At 38.4% G+C, this 15,589-nt stretch overlaps 2 protein-coding genes across 2 annotated transcripts; one reads left to right on the top strand and one right to left on the bottom strand.

Moving 5' to 3' along the window:
* Positions 1-998: 998 nt before the first annotated feature.
* LOC119996934 (putative nuclease HARBI1) lies at positions 999-1,887 on the bottom strand. The gene is made up of 3 exons (XM_038843713.1): positions 1,563-1,887; positions 1,389-1,471; positions 999-1,280 (listed from the first exon to the last, which is right to left on the bottom strand). The coding sequence occupies exons 1-3, from the start codon at positions 1,885-1,887 to the stop codon at positions 999-1,001; spliced, it is 690 nt and encodes a 229-aa protein (XP_038699641.1).
* Positions 1,888-5,728: 3,841 nt separating this feature from the next.
* LOC119997515 (uncharacterized protein At1g51745-like) lies at positions 5,729-15,443 on the top strand. The gene is made up of 4 exons (XM_038844601.1): positions 5,729-6,381; positions 8,648-9,237; positions 9,395-9,688; positions 13,569-15,443. Exons 1-4 carry the CDS (start codon positions 6,200-6,202, stop codon positions 14,855-14,857), a joined length of 2,355 nt encoding a protein of 784 aa, XP_038700529.1. The 5' UTR covers positions 5,729-6,199; the 3' UTR covers positions 14,858-15,443.
* Positions 15,444-15,589: the final 146 nt, after the last annotated feature.

The raw sequence follows: 15,589 nt of genomic DNA, 5'->3' as shown, positions 1-15,589 counted from the left end.
TTTTAAAATTATTGAAAATTGATTGTTAACATATTGAAATTTCTCTATTACATTTACATTGTTAAACATGACATATTGGGAACAATTCACACTTCTTTTTTATCAATACATATTTTTATTACAATGTTTTAGTCTATTATTACATTGTTTTCGATCAAAGACCCATCAAAACTCAAACCTAGAACCAGACCCATCTCTATTTTCCAGATCGACCTTATTTTGAGAATTTGTATTAGCTGTATAAGCCAAAAAATCATTGTTCCCTATGAATTTCCCTTCTTTGATCCATTCCTTCTCCCACTTTCACTTTCTCGTTTTCTTTTCCCTCTCATGGATGATAGCAAAACCTTTTTTTTCCTTCAAGTCTATTATCTTCGACAAGCTCTCTGTAATTAGCTACCCACACATGCACAATAATCTTGCAAGTTCACATATTCATCTCCCTTTCTTAAACATTTTTTCCTAGATCTTGTTTTCTCGACAAAATCACCGAAAAGAAAAACAGAGGTGGATAAACATGCATCTCTATGAACCTCGATCCTAGCTCTCTATACACAGTCGGCTATGTAAGGAGGCAACGAGAAAAAGGAGGAAGAAGAAGGAACTTTTGAGTCCCAAAGAGAGCAAAGGGTGAACGAGAGAGATGTGCGATGAATTGGGTGGGAGAGAAAGGGCACACGGATCGTTGATGAGAGAAATATTTTCTTTTAAATTTATGCCATGTCAACTGTTGTGAAGTGTTGTGCGGTGCTGTGAGTTATAAAACTACAATGCTGTGAGGTGTGTTGGAACGCAGAAGCTGTTTGGCGCATCACTTTCAAAATTGTGGTGAGGTACTGTCAAACGCAGTTTTGCGTTTTGCATATATAAATAAAGGTTATATTAGATAATTAATAATATTAATATAAGTTAACAAAATGTTTACATTGTATAGTAGTTTAACATAAAGTACTTTACATCATTGGATGACGTTGGACAATTCAGGAAAAAAAAGTAATCTAGTATGATGCAAACACTTTCGCCGCAATTATATCGTGGATAACTGCCATCTCTAGGTCCTCACTGATGAATGGTTGGTCCTCCGAAGTGCTCGCTCCAACTCCTTTGGTACTGGATTCCATGCTTGCGACATGAAGAGTGATGTCATCATCACTATATGTAGTGAAGTCCGGGTCATCCAATGCGCGCAATCGTATGAAATTATGTAAAACTGCGCAGGCCACCACGATCTTCACTTGAGTGCGAAATGAGTAAGGGGGCATTGTTGATAAAATGTGCCACTTATTTTTTAGCACACCAAATGTGCGCTCAATAACCGAGTGGAGAGATAAGTGAGCATGATTGAAGGCTTTCCGTGGTGTTGATACATCGTGACCATTTCAAAATACCTCTAAATGGTATCTCTGTCCCCTATACGGTGCTAGATATCCACTTTGATTCGGATATCCTGAATCAACCAAGTAATATTTTCCTATAATATATTATAGGGACAGTTAATGTTACTTACTAAAGAATTTTAAAGCAAAATAGTAGTTTATAAAAAATATGTTCATGTACCTTACCAGAGGGAGGGTGGGGAAACTTTGAGTTTCCATTAGAGAGAACCGTACTAAAAATTTGAGAGTCATGTGCTGATCCTTCCCAACCCGCACACACATATGTGAATAACATATCGAAGTCACATGTCGCCATCACATTCTGCGTGGTCATGCCTTTTCGCCCAATGAATCTTGTCTGATCATCATTCGGGACTGATGCATGAATGTACGTACCATCAATTGCCCCGATGCAATCCCTAAAGTATGGAAAATATCTCTCTTCTTCTTCTATGTACTTTGGGACAGTCGAATATGTTGGATCCCTTGGTCTGATAATATCGTCTGACATTCGAATCAAACAGCTCAATACATTATGAAACTGGCAATGGACTGTTTCCCCATAATGCTGGAATCTATCCTACACTGTCCGATTGTCGACCCCATTTCCTACAGTGTAAACAAACATCCCGACTATCTCTTTTACACTTAGTTCACGAGATGGTTTGAGGCCATACCTCATGCTCAATTCACTGCACAAGTCCCTGAACACCCACCTATCCATCCTCAACACAAACAAACATTTAATTCTATTACAACATAACAAGTCCATGATGAACATATGGCCTGTGTACCATGACGTCCAACAAGGTGTTCATGGAATTTGAGACATAACCTCACCGGCATATATATCCATATCCTATTAAGAGCAATGTCATATCTTAATGTTAATATTTCCTCATACTATATTCAGATTTAACACAATTGCATGGAATAACAGAACACCTAAGTAGAAATTCACATAACAGCTCCACATTGATATTTAATTCCAAACAGAACTTGATAAGTAAACTTATTGAAAAGATAAAACAAATGTCAAGCTCTAGAAAATTGAAAAACTCCACAAATGTTTAGTTTTAATAGTCTAAATAGAAAATGATTGAAAATTCAAGCTTTCTTTTTTTTGATTCTTCAGTTGCTACCCCCTGCACCACCCCACTTTGTGTCCGCGTACATCATCTTCAACCACGCAAGCTGTCAGTCCCTACGTAACATTGCAGTAAAGTACTCACGGTGTTCTTTGTTTTGGAACAGTTTCAAAGCAAACAAAAGCAAATCTCCCATCTCAGCAGTCTCTGGAATGTCCTCCAGAATACACATACAGTCAGTAATTTCAGCTTTCACCTCTAAAATAGGGGTACTGGCAATAGAATGAGTTTGGCTATTCACAGCGGACACAAAATTTCCCAAGGACTTGCTAATGTCTTCGTGATAGTCAGATGTAGATGCCCTGCGCTTTTTCTTCCCACGGGTCCCTGACGTGCCTAACCTCCTTCTAACTTGACGAAGTGGTGGAGTGCGGGAGCTAGTTACTTCATTACTTTGCTCAATGTTGATGTCAAACTCTGGATCAAGAGAGTAATCATAGCCGAGATGGAGATAATCCACATTTTCTCCGGTGCTTGTCCTTGGCAGCTCATCATTAGGGTTCACATCATTCTCGTTTGATGCTCCTGCAAAAAATGCAAATTCACTAATGGCCATAATTCCATCAAAAAGTGTCTCCAACTGCTCAAGGTTTTCAGGTCCCTGGATTCGAAACTTGGCAACTTTTTTGTCTTCCTGAAATGTAGTACAAGAACGTTATGTATTATAATGCAGCCAAAAAAATATGTTATTTAGCATTAACAAAGCTATGTACATTTGTAGAATCATAATATAGACAACATATACCAGCATTAAACAGCTACAAACACAGTCAGATATAGAAAAGTAAGAACAAGCATCGATTAAATAATGACACAAAAGGTTAGGTTTAATATAGTAAGCATAAACAACTCTTACAGTTGTATATCTTTTTTGTGGTTAGCCAGCATAAGGTTACAGGTTTAACTATTTGTCATGATATCTACAAATATTACATAAAGAGAGTGAAAGTGGTGACTAACTTACTAGGTGACACAAAGATCACAACACCCATAATATTATATAAAACTAACATTATATAGTCATGGAAAGATATTTCAGTCCCAAACATTATGTAAGTCAATAAAATTACTACAACATAACATCTAGTTATATCTGCCATTCACACAGTTATATATCATTAACAGAGTTATATAGCAAATCCATAAGTTATTGACATTCACAGAAGTTTTTAAAAATTAAAATGAAGTTAGTAAACATTGACAAAGTTATAAAACAGTTACGGAAGTTACCCTAAGGCTTGTCCTTACCTTAATTCTTCTCTCCCACCAATCATTGTCAGCAAGAATAGTGTCACGGACACTGTCCCATCCAGTCCCAGTGTCATGAAGCCGTAATTTCTTCCACAATTTGTACTCCTTCTTCAGATTGTCCCATTTGTTCTTCAACTGTGGTTGATCATAGTGCTTTCCAGTTTTCTCAACAAATCCAGCAACTATCTTTTGCCAACCTTCTTTGGTGAAGTGTGAACCAAGCCTCCTTCCTTCCTTAACTTGTTCGACACAAAGATCCAAAAAAATTTTGGTTTGGGTAGAGTCCCAATTGGCATTGTCTGCAACTTGCCTTGATGGTGCAAGAGGTGTGGTGGTATTACTCATACTACGTGGCAAGAATATAGGTACCCATAAAGGAATTATGGTAGATAACAAATTATGCATCCACTCATTCTACGACATTTTCACCAACAAGCATATATAAAGCAACAACAAGGTGTACTATGGGCATACAAAAAAATGAGGCAAGCAATCAAAATTTGATTTGAACTGTTTGCTACCCATAAATATGACATACATATCTAAGTACATATCTGATGTTTCAAGGTAATTTGTAACATATACTCACCAAAACTACATACCTTCTAGTATTATCTACATACGTAATCCTTCAATTAATCATTTAAAAATATTTTTTCAAGGAATAACATAACACAAGGTAGCTTTTATAAGATCTTAAACTCATCCTCGAACACTAAGCCATTAAAACAGAACATTTAGACAGCAAAGTCGTACTTTCCCATAAAACATTGATTAAAAAGGTTTTGTCGCCATATCAAAAGCTGGAATCATATGAGGTACTTTCTCATAAGCAATCTTAACAAAACATTAACCACTCCTTCAATCCTATTGAAGTATCGTAATGTATTTAAACTTTAATCCCTAATACAACTAGAAAGATAATTCATTAAGTAGAACATTAGTGAAAGGGGGAGTAAATTATCTCAAATTGCAGCAATTGAACCCGATGCACCTTTGAATCAATTGGTAGTGACGCCAATCTGATAAGTATAGGTGAACAAGATCAATTTTTAGTGCACAAAACAAGTATTTGAGTAGATGAAATTCAAGTCGCAGACCATACCTCTACTCTCTATCGACTCTCAGTTCTGCTTCCCGACTTCACTTCATGTTCTCCCGCGCTTCAGTCGAAAGCGAAAACGAAACACACGCAAACCCTAAACCGAAGAATAAAAAACCCATTACATAAAGCACTGACCCTCACATCGCGAACAACAAAAAAGGTCATGAAATTGTATAAAAAATCGAGTCATACCTTATTAGAGGAGTTGATTGACGACAGTCTCGTCGCGAATCAAGACGGTGGTAGATGTGTCATAGCAACGGACTCCGATTGCTTTTAGACGAGGTGGGAGCTGATGTACGATATGAGGTTGCGATGGAGGAGATGCAAAAATGCTTTTCATAAGAGGGCTGAAACGTGGTTGCTCAGCTGCATCCCGAAACGCGTACGTGGGCTAGACGTAAAGCTGTTTGGCCCATCGAGGCCCGTTGCGCCTCAACTCAACCAAGAGCGTGGGCCCATGAACATATACCCAAACCCACACTATGTATATTTATTTTATGGAAGGTAAGCATTTCCGATAAAGAAAACCCTTAGTAAAACTAAAGACACCTATCAATTCTCAAATAAAACTTTTGAAATGACAAAACTAAAACCATGTCAATGGGCCAATGGATTGGGCTTGACCAAATTAAAACGTGTCAAGCATCAATTAAAGAAAAGCATGTATAAATATGTTTTTCATTATTTTGATTTTAATTATGTATAAATAATATATAATTAAATATATATTAATTTATTTTGTATTATAAATAAGCAATTCAACCATCATCGTACGATCCAACCGATCCAACCTTAACTTAAACGGTTGGATGCACGGCTCAGTTTTAACAACTACGGTGTAAATCAGCGAGCCACAGGGCCACACCACTTTACAACGTTTGGCTGTTTCGTACCGGTACCACCATCACCACTGCTGGTTCTGGACTCCTGTGCTCTTGGTTCGTGTGTTTTTCAAAACCAAAACCGCTATTCCTACAACTGCACGCCGACCACCACTGACTGAGTTTTCGAGAGTCGTAAGCAAATCAATTAGCAAACCCTAGGAAAGCCGAGAATGCCATGAGCATTTACCGAATTTGAATGGAAAACCCGCCACAAACCCAATTCCGTTCTCTCGGACCCTCCAATTACGCCTGCTTTCGCATCCTACGCTTCTCCCTATTCTTCTCCGGGGGCTGAATTCACCACACACACACATTAAGTGACAGAGAGACTTTCGTTTTGTTCTGTATTTTTTTTTTGTTTTTTTTTTTTTTGGACGGGAGACTTGTTAGAAAGATAGAGAGGGAGGGGAGGAAGAGAGTGGGATCAGGGGGATGAATAGTTCTGGATCGGGTGCGGCGGATTGCAGCGTGGGGTCGATAGTTTGGGTGAGGAGGAGGAACGGGTCGTGGTGGCCGGGGAAGATACTGGATGCCGACGAGCTGGAATCTTGCCATCTTACATCGCCACGATCAGGGACTCCGGTCAAGCTACTTGGAAGGGAAGACGCTAGCGTGTAAGTCTGTTTTAGTCTCAAATTTATGCCGTCTGGTATTTGTTTTAATTTGTTCAAAGCTTCTTCCTTGTTTTTGAAGGATACGATTTAGAAGGATTGTTTAGCCTGTATGTTTCGTTTTGAGACATCTAAATATCTTGATTGATGTGCCCTTTAGGGTTTGTTGCCAAATATTCTTTTGAGTGAGCGTTTAGTCCATGTTGTTGGTTTAATTTGCGCAAAGACTATAGTGTCATGTTCTTCTGGGGAGTTTTTGAATCTTGTGCATTAAGGATTTTATAGTTTGTGGTTTGGGAAACAACTCATACAATCTCACCCTTCAAGCATTGACTACTATTCTGGATCTTGAAAAAAAAAGATAAGCACTATTCGTGGTTGTAGAGAATAGCAAGCTGCTTGTTACTTTTTTTAGCTAGAAAGTGTCACGATGAATATATATTTTTTAAAATTTGGTGTCTGGTTTCCTGTTCCTCTTTCCTTTTTCTTTTTGGTTTCGCTATTTCTTTAGTTTTCTGTATTTGCATTTGCATAGCTGTACAAAGTCATGATGTTAGGTCCTTTTTCCAGTGGAAGGACATTTCGTGTAGATTTGCAAATTGCAAGGATGTTTCAGTTGGTTCCGATACATAGAGGCTCTTTTGGTGCTGCTTTAATGTGTTAGTTTGTCATTTGATGTCCAGTCCTTGATGATGTCCACCTCCTCTCTTATATATACTTGTTTACTTATATCTTTTCATTTCAGAACTCAATATATTCAATTATAGATGTGCAAAGGTTGGTTGAAAACTAGCTTGACTGACTAATTGTAGCTTCTCTCAGTCCCTTTTTGACATGCAGCAAATGTATTAAACATCTGCAAAGCACCATATTAGCGAATAGGATTGTCACCTTCCAGCTTACGGTTAGCTGCAAATAGGAAATGGTTTTACTTATGACTCATTGGTTAAAACTAAGAAGTGTGTTCTTTTTGGGATTTGGAAGTCCATAACTGTAAAAAAAAAAACTCTTAGATAACAGTTATTCATCAAAAAAGATGTTCTATGTTAACTACTTATGAAAAAAAATCATATTTTGCTTTGATTGATAGTTATGGCATTGGTGGAACTGATCCTATGGCTCAGATCAGAGAAGTTTTTAACAGTTTTCCATGGAAATCAGAATTTTTTTTCATTGCTTCATATAATGGGTGATGGGAAGGTTTGTGCCTCATCTGCCACTATAATGATTGTAAGACAATAAGGGTCTAATTTTAAGAATATAACTTTTTCCTGAGTGGCCAATGCTTGTCAGAGCTGTACACTTGAATTATTGTATAGGACTATGGCATGAAGTGATGGGCAATTGTGCGATTGCGCTTATAAAGTGATGGGTTACTTACCAACTTACCGGTGGGGTGGTGGCATTGCAGGTCTCGTCGGTGCAATTGCATTCTTTGATAAAAATATGCCACTTGCTTTTGTAATATAATGGCTCAATGTGGTTTTAGGAAATTATGACCTATACTTTGTGAAATGTGTCTGGAAGAGGGACAGGGTGCCAGAATTTTAGAATTACTTAGTTTTGCTAGCATTATGATGGCATTTCCAAGGACCTGAGCCTTATGCAACCATTTCCACCAAGCACCCAAGACTTGTATGGTGAATTTTATACTTGCAGCTGCCTCTAAGTCCTTACTTATCTAATACATATCGAGTGTTTGATGGAAAGCTGTTAGAAAAGAAGGTTCTACCCCTTACCATGTAACTGTCATCATCTTCACATCTACAATATACGATGACGGCGCGGGCTGCCTATTATCCTACCATTTTCTAATTTTTGTTGTCGAACAATGGCTTTAAAGTCATGTAAAGAATTTTGTTCCATTTTACCTTTTTTTGTTGAGGTTGTATAAAACTTGGTTGACTTTCTTGTTGCTTTGGGATTTGCTCAATTTTAACTGGTGACTTTTTTCCCTGAGAAGTTGGATTTTGCTGCTCTACTTTTGTTGCCTTCTCTTTGGTATCAGTCACAATATAGGCTTATATCATCCTGAAGTATGTTGTCTCATATATGTCTAATCTGCATCTACTCAAAGCTGGAGTATAGAAAAAGAAGCCAAGTGGCCCATTTCTGTTGTGAAATTATTTTTTCCTGATATGGCCATCAGTTGTACTGCTACTGCTAGTTCTGCCTGACAAAGTACTCCTTTTCATTTACCAGTTATACTTATAGTGGCTAATTTTCTCTATTTCATTTGTAAGATGTCTTTTGTGGCATGTCTTTGCAGGGATTGGTACAATCTAGAGAAATCTAAGCGTGTGAAGGCATTTCGATGTGGTGAGTTTGATGATTGTATTGAAAGGGCTGAATCCTCCCATGGCATACCAATCAAGAAAAGAGAGAAATATGCACGGCGTGAAGATGCAATACTTCATGCACTTGAACTTGAGAAACAACAATTGAGAAAACAAGGAAAATTAGATTTAGCTTCTGATAACACAAGAAGTAAACCATCTGGCTCTGTCAAGGAGTCAGCCACATCTTCAGAACATTTGAGAAATTGTATTGGAAAACCAGGGAGTTCTAAATCTACTAAAATTTCAAAAAGAGTGGATACAACTGTCAAGGATGAGATTATCAGCAACCTTTCCTTTCCTCAAAAAGCGAAAGATGGAAATCTACCATCATGGGAAGATGATCATACTGAAGTCACCCCTCGAATGCGAGGCTTGCAGGACTTTGGGATTAGGACTGGCCCTTTAAAACGAAAACTTTCACCTTCTGTTTCTTCAGACGCCTCTCAGAAGCTTCCAGCTAATGATCACACTAAATCTCCTTCTGGGGCTTCTAAGATGGGCAGAACTGATTCTGCAAATGGTATAATTTCTTTAGATGAAAAGAACACATCATATGCATGGTTAAGAAATATAATAGGAAGCATCTTCTTGTTCTATTTTTGCAGAGTGGTACAAAATTAGATTTCCCTCGTTTATTGCAACCTTTACTGCAACCTGACGCTGGTTTTATTTTTCAGAAATGGATCAAACACGAGCTAGCTTTCGGGCAAAAAGAAGCAAGTGTGTTTACTTACCAGACTTATCTAGTGATTCTTTGGACTCTAAGGAAGTTCCTCCTGGCGACATTGAGATTTCAGCTTCCCAACTTGGAGACGATGATGGTTGTCCTCATCCTGATTCCCTGGCTGAGGAGAACGCTTCAGAATTATCAGAAGATGTTGAATCTGATTCAACAGAATCTGATGCCTCTGAATCTGAGACTGATTCTTCCAAGACTGAACCAGATATCAATGAGACGACTGTTCATTCAGGTTAGATGGTTAGACCTTGTCGCTTTTCAATCCTTTATATATACATGAAACATTTGTTGTTTTCATCGTGGCTGTGGGTATCTATCATGCTTTGGGTGTATGATTTTTTATACTGATAACAGAATCTTCCATATTTTAGGTGAGAACTTACCTCGTTTATACTGCAATTAAATTATTTCCAGTCTCAACCTCTATGCCCATATGTCATTCTTTTCATTGTTGGTATCAAATTCCTTTTTGAGCAATTCAATTCTTACAGTGCACACTATTCCGTAGAAAAAAGTTACTATTGCAAGAAAGTTAGGTTTCTAGACTTTACCCCTAGGTTCCTTGACATCATCACTGTTAGGAATTGATTGCATCGTACAATCAAAACAAGGAATGATTGAGAAGAGAAACTCTGTTCTGTGAACATCAGTAGTATGTATATTTAGCTTGGAGTGAATTTTGACATTCAAAGGTTGTTGATAACAGGTGAAGAGTAAGGGTGGTATTTGGAATTTCATTTTTTTGAAGTCTAATAAATGAAAGAAAATACTTGTAGGAAATCTACTTCCTGTATTCGTGATCTATCAGGACTTTAAAGAGAGACATAAAACTTCTATATACTCCTAGATGACTTTAGATACAACAAAGGGCACACCAAGAGGTCAGGCATTAGAAACCCAACTCCTTGCTTCCATTCTGGCACTCCTAATTCGAAATGCTCTAGGACAAAGTGATGGCATGTATGCTTATTCCTATCTTAATGTGGGTGGATAACCTAATTCATGTTATGGGAGGCACACACCTTGGATGTAAAGAAGTTAGATCTGGATGGGTTTATTAGTTTCTTTTTTTTTGAATGTAAAAGAATTTTAATCAAGCACCAAAGGGGAGCAACCCAACAAAGATTACAAGGGAGCAAGATTAAAGACAAACTGCAAAAGTTAAGGCATTCAAACCAACTATCTACGAAATTGTCAATGGAGGATTCTTTGTTGTTGAAGATTCTGTTGTTTCTCTGTATCCATATCATCCAAATCATAGACATTGGAATCAATCGAATGAAGTTTCTTTGGTGCTTGTCCTTGCCTAGGGACTTCCATGCTATGAACTCTTTAACCACTGTAGAATTTGTGACCCAACAAATGCCCAACATCAGCAAGGCATTTGTCCAACTTTTGTGGACCACGGGCAATGCAAGAGATGATGAATGATTGATTCTGAGGCCTCCTTGCATAAGCAACATCTATTCACCAGAAAAAACCCTCTCCTTTGCAAGTTGCAAAGTTGTCCATAGTTCAGATTCTACCCCAAATAGCCTCCCAACAAAAGAAAACAACTTTAAGAGGAGCCTTAGAAGATTTCCACAGTGCCAAGGAAAGTGCAAGTGGAGTTCATCCTGTAGGAGCTCCTTATAAAAAGAGCTCACAGAGAATAGCATGTTGTTTGATGCCTTCCACAATATTTTGTCATCAGCCGTGGTTTGATTTTAATGTTGTACACGAAACTCCAGAAACTTGTAAATATCTCAACTTCCCACTTCCCAGTCCTGAGAATCATGGATAAATGTAATGTTCCAAGAGGTACCTCCAGCAGAAATGTGGTATAACTGATTGATGGAAGCCTCTTTTATAGAAGCTAAACTGTATAAGTTAGGAAAAGCAGCCTTAATGGTTGTTTCTCCTGTCCAAACATCATTCCAAAAACTGATGGAGTTTCTCCTACTAGCTTGAAAATGAGTTAGGGCAAACCAAACATCCCAACCATTCCTAGTTGGCTTCGACAAACTGCATCCATAAGGTTCTCTATTTTGTTTGGTGGACCAGCCTTTATTATCAGTACCATACTTGCAAGCAATGACTTTCTGCCACAAGTGATCTTTGTTGGTGGCGAACCTCCACAACTATTTACCAAGTAAAGCCTTGTTGAATGTGGTCAAGCATTTGATCCCTAAGCCTCTAGCCTCTTTTGGAAGGTTGACACACTTCCAAGTGCATTCTTCTATTCTCCATAGAATCACCCCACAAAAATCTGCACATGATTGCTTCGATTCTACCCATGATGGAGGACGAAATGGGAAGGATAGACATCATATAAACAGGAAGGTTAGAGAGCGTATTTGATAAGCGTTAACCTTCCAGCTTTTGAGAGACTAATCCTCCTCCAACCTGGTAATTTTTTGGCGAAGTTAGTCACCACCATATTCCATATGTTCTGATCTTTGTATGTTGCACCCAAGGGAAGCTCCAAATAACTAATAGGCAGCAAGCTAATCCCACACCCAAGAACTGCAGCTAGGGTCTATACATCTGTAGTACAACCCAAAGGAATGATCTTGCTTTTGCTCAAGTTTACCCTCAAAGGTTGATAACTTGCTTAAAACTTCCTCAACAAAAGCACAAAGTCTCATCAGCCGTACAATAGATTTGATATTTTGATTTATTCTGATCTATTGTTGATATTGTCCCCATCTAGAATGCCATTTGAGACTGCTATATCTAGCATACAGCTCAAGATATACATTCCAAGAATGAATAAGAAGGGAGATAACGGGTCGCCCTGCCTAAAACCTATAGATGAATGGAAGAATACAGTTGCAACCCCATTCACCAAAATTGAAGAGGAGGTAGAAGTCATACACTTTTTAATCCAGGAGATCCATTTTGATCCGAAACCCTTTCTTTCGAGAACTTTTTGCAGAAAGTTCCAGTTTTTCAACCCGAAACCCTTTCGAGAACTTTTTCCATGTTGAGCTTGCACATGAAACCATATTTTTTGAGCTTAGAGTAATGATTTACAATCTTGTTTGCTATCATGGAAGCATCAATATCTGTCTATCTTCTCAATAAGCATTATGAGCGACACTCGTGACACGTCCTTGAACTTTCTTTAGCCTTTTTGCAAGGATTTTTGCTAGCCATTTGTAGATGCTTCCAAGCAGACTAATGGGTCTGAAATCCCTAATATCATGAGCCTCCGCCTTCTTTGCTACCAGAGCGATGAAGATGAAAATCCACGAATCCACGAACTCTGCATGCCTATGGATCTCATTGAAGAACTCCACTATGTCTCTCTTCATGATAGACCAGAAACTCTTGAAGAAATCCTGGAGCTTTTTCACCGTTGCAACTGTCTAGAGCAGCCTTCTTTTCCTCCTCTTCAAAGGGCCTTTCAAGCCAAAGTGCTTCTTCTGCGCTTAAAGCGCTAAGAGGCAAATCATCAAAGGATGGCCTCCAATGAAAATTCTTCTCAAATAAACTTTTATAAAAAGCTGGAATTTCAGACTCCCTTCAAGAGTAATTATTCTCTCATTAATGCGCATAGACTTGATGTAGTTTCAATTCCTGTGAATTGTGGCCATCCTGTGGAAATTTTTTTTGTTTCTATCTTCCATTTTGAGCCAATTAATTCTGGATTTTTGTCTCCTCCGCACTAATAAGATTAGAGAGTTCTCTTCTGCTAGCATCTCTTAAAGCTCGGTCATCTTCCATCAGACTGTTCCCCATATTCTCTTGATCATAAGTTTCTGCATACCAGACATAAGTGTAAGTATAGTGTCTTTTTTTCCTTCTCATTTTAGATTGTTATGCTTCAATCCACTCAGGCAAAGGAAGTGGATGATTTAACAAGTTATAAGTTTATGTGACTATATGCATAAGTGAAAGGAGCGAAGAAGCTTTTTGTTCTTTCTGTTTATCATAACCAAAGGATTGAACTTCTATCCCTGTCAGTTCATTTCTTTAGTAATCTCTTTGGGTCTTTGTTGCTTTTGTTTGAAAATATTTTTATACACTGCTATAGACGATTCATCTAAGTGTCCTACAGCCCTTTCTCAGTTTGTGCCCGGAATTTCAAAAATTTCTTACTCATTTCCTGTTATTTAATGGCTGTGCAGGTTCTGCTGCGCCTGCAGTGGCAGAATTGCACTCTCTGGGACTACCTGAAGTACCAGGAGAGCATAGAGGCACAAGTAGCGAGGAACCAGATGAGTCGGAACTTTCAGGTGAAATGTTTCAGCTACATCCTGATGACTTTTTTCATGCTAATGAAGCCGTGTCCAAATGGCAATTGAAAGGGAAGAGGAACATTCGAAATTTTACAAAGAAGTCTTTGGATGTTGCTGGTGAAAAAGGGTTCAATGGATCCATTCACGGAACTACTTATGGAATGAACCGAACCAATTTCGGGCAACGAGTGTCTGGGCAGAGTTTGAGATTACAAGGAAGTGATTATTTCGATGATGATATTGATGATATTGATTTTGATGAGAAGGATTTCGGGACCCATATGGTAGGCTTGTATAATAGAGGTTATTCTTATGCATCAATGTCTGTCCCCATGGGACGAAATAGTTCGGGTTGTACCATTGTTGATTCGGACGACCAGACTTGGGAGGGTCTTTCACCTTGGCAAGGTCAATGGAAAGACAGCAGGGAGTGTTTTGATGCAGCATCCATTGGCCGTCATCATTTAGGTGGAAGGTCGAGATCCATCTTATTTGATGTAGATTTGAAGGTGCAAGCAAGCTATCAAAAAGGACGTGTCCCTATTGTGTCTCTCATGAGCAAGTTAAATGGAAAGGCGATAATAGGTCACCCAATCCAAATTGAGGTGATGGAAAATGGCTCTACGGAAAATCTTCTTTCCACAACTGCTCATTTTGGCAATGGAGCGACTGAGCATGATGGAAATACAGTACTTCCACAAGCATGGAGGACTGCTAGAAGGACCAACTCTCGGGTCCCACGCCCTCTATCATCATCATTGGATTGTGGAGATGCTGCTGATGGTGAAAGCAGACCACAATTCAAGAAATCAAATTCTGGGAATTTTAATAAAAACACTAGCCTTTTTGTGAAGAAACTTCCTCAGATTTCCCGGCCTCCAGCAGATAGGAAGATAGCAAGAAAGCCAATGAAGAAAGTTAGCTTATCTTCTAGTCAGAAAACAAGGACTCTGTCGTCAATTGCTACTGAGCAACATCTCGGAAAGCCAATACATGGTAGCAGTAATTGTCAAATAGATGGGCTGCTTAAGCAAGAATCATCTGGTCCCCCAACAGTTGCTTGCATTCCTGTCAAGTTAGTATTTAGTCGGTTGCTTGAAAAGATCAATAGGCCACCATTGAAAGCAGCTAGAAAGGTGGTTTTTCCAAATAATGTTGCAGAGAGACAACCATCATAGGATACCTGTACAGTATTATATGGGAATACTAATCCTGTTAATGCAACAATTGGTGCTACTTTACTTTTTCTGACAATAGAATCATCTGCCGGAGCCTGTGCACACATTGACAGCATGGCCTGGGTAAGACTGCTTTCTTTTGGAATAATCTTGCGCCAGGGAAGAGACTTCTCCTAAGTGTCGATGTTGCGGAAGAATTTAAACAATTGCAAGAAGCTTTAGATAGGCAGGAAAAGGATTGTGGAAGTGAGTCGTATGGAATTGAAGTAGATTGATATCTTTTTTTCTTTTTTTCTTTGCGATATGTGTGTATGTATCTTAAGTCTTCCTTTTTTATTACTAATGTAAAGTATAGAGAGGGACTCAAGGTACGGGAATACCAGTGATAGGTGCAGACTTGGCCGATCTTTTAAATTTTGTAATTCTGTTAGGTAGGTAAGAGTTGCAGCCTGATGCTTTTGAGCACATAAAATAATCTCTTGGAAGAACATTGAAGCTTTATTAGACGTGATAAGCAAGTTCTAAACTCCTTGACAAGGGGATACTTTTTATGGGTGAAGTCTTCATTGATATGCTTTATGTTGGAGTTCTTTGTGTTTTGAAAATCTCTGAACTTGATCTTTGATGGTCAGATGCCAGGTAGAAAATGTTGGAATGACTTGCCTTTTGTTACTTTTTTTCATGATTGTGGTATGAAATAAGAATCATAAGTAGTTTCCATGGCATGTTAAG

This window comes from Tripterygium wilfordii, chromosome 4 (assembly GCF_013401445.1).
Source record: "Tripterygium wilfordii isolate XIE 37 chromosome 4, ASM1340144v1, whole genome shotgun sequence".
NCBI lineage: Eukaryota > Viridiplantae > Streptophyta > Magnoliopsida > Celastrales > Celastraceae > Tripterygium > Tripterygium wilfordii.
This window is presented reverse-complemented; position numbering and strand designations above follow the sequence as displayed.